The sequence below is a fragment of the Quercus lobata genome, chromosome 2, assembly GCF_001633185.2.
Source record: "Quercus lobata isolate SW786 chromosome 2, ValleyOak3.0 Primary Assembly, whole genome shotgun sequence".
Lineage (NCBI taxonomy): Eukaryota > Viridiplantae > Streptophyta > Magnoliopsida > Fagales > Fagaceae > Quercus > Quercus lobata.
In genome coordinates this window covers 98,638,075-98,643,787 of record NC_044905.1, presented here as the reverse complement: position 1 = coordinate 98,643,787, position 5,713 = coordinate 98,638,075, and the positions used below count along the sequence as shown (strand labels likewise).

Sequence of the window (5,713 nt, the reverse complement as noted above, 5' to 3'; positions counted from 1 at the left end):
AATTTTGCTTTGTGTTGGTATGGTTGAGTTGGGTTTGTGTTGGTATATGTGGATTGATTTTGTTTTGGATAATTTGGTTTATGTATATATACATAAATGGATTGATTTTGTTTGTACAATATTCAATTATGATTTTTCTGGGTTTGATTTTCTTGTGTTCTTATGTTTGATTTTCTGGGTTTGTATGATTTTTTTTTTTGGATTTGTGCTCTTCTGTCTTTTTGATGAAGAGGATGGCAGATCTAAATTCATGTATTTTAGGTTCTAATTTTGTTTTTTTCATTTTTTATTTTGTTAAAATAGATAAATTAATTTTCAAAATCAAAAGTTGATGTGGAGGCTTATGTGTCTTTTTTAATTATTATATTATGCTGACGTGGCATTTTTAAATATTATTTTATCGGTCACGTCAGTATTTAATGTGCTAGCAGTGTACTCCGTTTGCCACATCAACAATTTCTGTTAAGTGAGTAACGGTAAAGACCAAAATGGAACGCGTTAATTGATTTAGGGACTAAAAGTGGTGAAATGAAAATATAGGGACTAAAATAGAAAAGATACAAAATGTAAAGACTAAAAGTGCATTTATGTAAAAAAAAAAAAACTGAAGAGAATTGTCTCCCCAAATCTAATGAGGGTTATTTATAACCTGAATGCTTCTCCATGGTTCAAATCTCTTTCTCCCAACTATCGAATTTAAAAAAGAGATATTCATTATTCAAATCTACTTTCTCAAATATCGAATTAAAGAAAGAAAGAAATTTTTATTCTTTAATTAAAAAAAAAAAAAAAGTGAAGAGAATTGTCTCCCCAAATTTAAACCGGGTCATTTATAACCCGGATGCCCCGCTCCGATTCTTACAATTATAACCAACAAAACAAACCCTAGCGACATAAGCAGTAGAAAAAAGTGAGAAACAGAAAGCCTCGAACAAACGAAAAACAAAGGGTTTTAGCAGTTGGAAACCAGAGAAAAGCTCGAGAGACAAGTAGCCGCCGCCGCCGCCACACAGAAATGCCGAAGTCGAAGCGTGATAGACCAGGTTGGTTCTCTCTCTCTCTCTCTCTCTTTCTGCTCTGTCTTTTCATTCATACTGCTCTTTGTTTTTCTCTCTGTTTTCAACAAAATTAACTCTTATCAATACAAAAAACTTAGTGACTCTTTCGAAGACGAGGAAGAAGGGTAGGGGACACAAAGAAGCGATAGTGAATGCAATAAGAGATGCTGCAGAGACTTACAGCTGGGCTTACGTGTTTTCTTTCGAAAACATGAGGAACCTCAAGTTCAAGGAGTTTAGAGAGCGCCTTAAGTCTTCAAGCAGGTAATAATTCATTGTGTTGGGGGGGGGGTGTTTAACTTTGGATTGGTTGTACAAAGGCTCTGCTTGCATTTACTTTTCTGTTTTTGTTTTTATTTTGATTGGTAAGTTTGTTTTGAACCCATTACCTAATCCATCCATTTTGGTCTTACAAGAGGTGCCATTTGTTTAGATTTGAAGGAAAAAAGGATAAATTATTTTTCTGAATTTGGTTTATATATATGGGTTAGGATCAATTTACATGTCCGCTAAATTCTTTGTTAATCGGATATTATTTACTATCTAATGCATAAACTGATGTTTTGTGCATAATTAATTAATTTTTTTTTAAACTTGAAATTTAAATGTTTTATGACGAGATAGCAATTGGTCGATATTTTGAAAGTATGGAGGGTATAATAATTAGATAATGTAATCCAACGGTTAATTTGTCAAAACTCTTAATTCAATAGAAATTTATGGAGTGTTGTATAGTGCTGTTGTTTATCACTGAATTTTGATAAAAGGGTGTATGGTGTGGTTCAATATTTGTGCGTTCGGAATGCTGAGTGACACTTTTTCCAGTTCAATTGTGTGGAAGTACTTGATTGAGCTTTTGATATTGGTTGAATGTACTTGATTGTGTAAGTTACACACTCACCCCAGATGCATGTGGTCATTCTAAACTGGCACGATAGGAAGAATTGTCATTTGAACCAGGTTCATTGGCAAATTCCAAAATGTGTTTTGGTTTCTATGTTTATTGAGTATCAACCTGGGTGCTAAATTGAAATAGTAAACATGATGTGATTCAGTTTTAAGGAACTTTAGTACAACCTGGTTAGGAGATGTTCTTAAGTTGGAGTACATGATTGTGTTCTATTTGGTTTTTGACCTATGGTTGCTACAGAAAATAAGAACATACCATGACGAGTGCTTTGGTGTTATTTTGTCAGATTTTTCTTGGGTTCGAACAAAGTCATGCAGGTTGCTCTAGGTCGATCTGCTGCTGATGAGATTAGACCTAACATATATAAAGTTTCGAAGGTAAGTGTTCTCTCATTTATGAGGTCAATAACTCATAATGCTCTTTTTATCTTATATTGATATATTGTATAACATTGTTTTATTTATCAAAAAAATCTTATATTTACATTTTGTCTTATGCTTCCTTTGTTTAATTTTTGTCTTAGCTTCTGCATGGAAATACTGGGCTATGTTTTACCAATATGCCAAAAGAAGATGTTGAAAGGTAAGCTTCAGAGGATTTAATGTTCTGAACCATAAGCTCCCATTGTTTGCTAAAGAAAGGTGATAAAAGGACAGAGAATTGGGGTTTGGAGCCCTGTGTTAGAATTTTCACCGTAAAACTCAAAATTTCTGTTTCTATTCTTTTCTCTCGTCCCTTCACCAGAACTGAAAAGAGCTTTAGATGGACTGTTTTAAGTTTGATGAAAAATATAAAGAAATATGGTCAAACATTTGGAGTTATTAAAAGGCGGATATGCTGAAATGGATCTTTTTAGAAAGGAGTGTTTGAAATAGAGACATATGGAATGTATAAAATGTAACCTCCCTCTTTTCACTCACACACAACACATGCACATGCAAGGAAAAAGAAGGGAAAATTAGATTTTGAGAGTCCTTCATGTTGATCCATAGTTTGTTGGAAAAGAGGCAGGTTATACTAGTACCTGATAGTTTTTTGAAAAAGAAATGGTGAATATATATATATATATATAAAAGACCATAAGCCTGTTTCATATCAAGGGTTTATTGCCTTTGGAGAATTTTAAGAGTGAATGCTTAGAGTTGCTGATGTAGATCTTTAGTCCTATCATCCACCCCCCCCCCCCCCTAAGAAAATGTACATGTCAAATTATTTATTGTACTTGCATTTTGAAGTTGCGTCCAAATGATTAAACTTCTTGTATTTTCCTTTGTACTGATACTATCTTAAATGTAGCCATGCCTTGTATTGCACAATATTTCTCAGCCAAATGAGTATTAGCCTGCCCAGTGTTCCATTTTCTCTTCCTAATTCTATCTTTATGCTTCTTTCAATATCTTTTTGTAGGTTATTTAATGAATATGAGGAATATGACTTTGCAAGGACAGGAAGTACTGCAACAGAAAAGGTTTGTAGTAACTTTTCCTATTATCCATTTGCCATGTTTTGTTGTGACCTAAAGATCTAGAATTTGTTCTCGTCAGCATGTAATTTTTGCATTCAGTTGTTCTCTGCAGGCCTAATGCTATAGTTCTATGTTCACAAAAATGCTACAATGAGCTACAACTGGTGCTTCCTCCTCCCGTAATAATAGGATGGGGGGTGAGGTCGTGGGTTTGAGACCCACTGGGATCGTTTGTAACTTACCAACAAAAAAAATGTTACAATCTTATGTTTGGAAGTTATGCATTTTGGTTTGTTTTAAGCCTAAATGCTGGCAAAAGCCATATGTTACCTATCATTTACGACTTATGATATTGATATATCTCATATATTGTTCATCGTAAATTGAAATTTACTTTGGATTTTTCAGGTGGAGCTCAAGGAAGGTCCTTTGGAGCAATTTACACATGAGATGGAGCCCTTTCTACGGAAGCAAGGGATGCCTGTTCGGTTGAACAAAGGTTCATAATTGCTCTCTGCTGCTTCCTGTCCCTTATATGCATGTATCATTTATTTAGGCTTACATCATTTATTTTATTTATGGTGTGCAGGTGTTGTGGAGCTTCTTTCTGACTTTGTTGTTTGTGAAGAGGGAAAGCCTTTGTCCCCTGAGTCAGCTCGTATACTGGTTTTTTTTTTTTTTTTTTTTTTTTTTTTTTTGCTTGATTAGAAAGTAAATGATCTCTAGCTCAATGACATTTTCTCCACAAGGAACGGGGTTGAGGAAAAGGTCTTGGGTTCAAGACCTATTGGTGCATGTGTGAGTTACCAATAATAAATATTAATATGGATTGATTCTATTTATTCATATTTAAATTTTTTTTTTTTTTTTTTGGTTGTTGATGAAACTGATAATGTGATAGCCTTTCTCTTGTTTGCAGCGTTTGTTGGGAACCCAGATGGCTACCTTCCGGCTTCACTTGATATGCAGATGGAGTCCTGAGGAATTTGAGCTATATATTGAGAGGCCAGAGGATTCTGATGTTGAATCTGCATAAACACTAATTTAAACTTCATTATAGATTTTGCAGATTATATAATGGAGAAATGATTTGTATGTTGAATGCGCACACAATTCTGGTCTGTTAGTTTTTTTTTGTTTGTTGAGAAGATGGTCTGTTAGTCTTCTAATTGAGGTAGAATTATAGTGTTTATTTGTATTGCTAGATGAAACGGTTTGTGATTTTGCGGTGCTTTCAGCATCTGGTCAATATATTTTTGCACCAGTGCAAAGAAATTTTTATCTTTTTGCTTAATTATGTGGTCTGTATGGTTAGTTTTAGCAAGTAGAGTTTTACTTGGAGATATTTTGTGATAAAGAGTTTTAACTGAAGTTTTAGTGATTGACAAACTAAAGTATTAAAGTGCTTTAGAGCTTTTACTAGTGTTGGTTAACTAATTTTTTTATATTTCTTTCTTGGGAAGAGTTGGGTAACTAAATTGATAAAGAGCTCTTAGATGTAAGAAATGACAATATAATAATAATGAAATTTTTTAGTGTAAATGAGCTCTTTAGCTTTTGTTTTGAGAAAAAAGAGAAGAGAAAGGAGCTCTTTATTTAAGTGTCACTAAAGTTAAGTATTTTACAGTATAGGTATATGGGTTAGCATGAAGTAACATCACGCATGGCGTAACATAAATTTTTTTTTTTTGAGAGAGTTTTAACCTATTGCGTCCGCTCTTGATGATGCTTTCTATTATCAGATCAAGATACTAATTAGTTCTTGGCGTAGGCGGGGATTGAATTCCAAATATTTTATTTGACCATTAGAGATTTTACTAATTGAACTAAATGGAACACTCACGTGTAACATACTTTTTAGTGAATTAATATTTTAAAATTTTAATTCTTGGATTTCACGAGTTTTTAGCACGAATACCGAATTTTATGTTAATTGGATATTATTTATTATTTAATATATGAACTTAAAATTATTATACAATTTTTTTTTTTGAAATTTAAACATTTTTTATTTGAGAAGGTTATTGGTCTTTAATTATTTTGTAATTTTAATTCAATAGGAGATTTGTTAAAATTTGCGTAAAAAAGTTGAGTGGTGTAATTCTCTCTCTCTCTAGTTTGAATTATAATTTTTGATCCATAAAGTTTTGGATTGTTTATATTTTAGCCCCTTAAGTCTTAGATTTTTTATTTTAGTCCAAGTCTATATCTGTTTTCAAAAGGGTCATTCTGTCTATATTTGTGCCTAATAGAGGTTATCTCATTAAAGCTTGATTAGAT

The 5,713-nt window shown here is 32.7% G+C and overlaps 1 protein-coding gene across 2 annotated transcripts; it reads left to right on the top strand.

The window, feature by feature from the left end:
- The first annotated feature begins 878 nt into the window (after window positions 1-878).
- On the top strand, window positions 879-4,716 carry LOC115977464 (mRNA turnover protein 4 homolog). Of its 2 annotated transcripts, XM_031099322.1 has the most exons (9): window positions 880-1,043; window positions 1,157-1,322; window positions 2,255-2,345; window positions 2,492-2,550; window positions 3,376-3,436; window positions 3,842-3,932; window positions 4,023-4,099; window positions 4,183-4,231; window positions 4,353-4,444. In XM_031099322.1, the coding sequence occupies exons 1-8, from the start codon at window positions 1,016-1,018 to the stop codon at window positions 4,192-4,194; spliced, it is 585 nt and encodes a 194-aa protein (XP_030955182.1). In that variant the 5' UTR covers window positions 880-1,015; the 3' UTR covers window positions 4,195-4,231; window positions 4,353-4,444. The 2 variants fall into 2 exon arrangements, with proteins under 2 accessions (XP_030955180.1, XP_030955182.1); XM_031099320.1 differs by lacking the exon at window positions 4,183-4,231 and having other exon boundaries at window positions 879-1,043; window positions 4,353-4,716.
- Window positions 4,717-5,713: the final 997 nt, after the last annotated feature.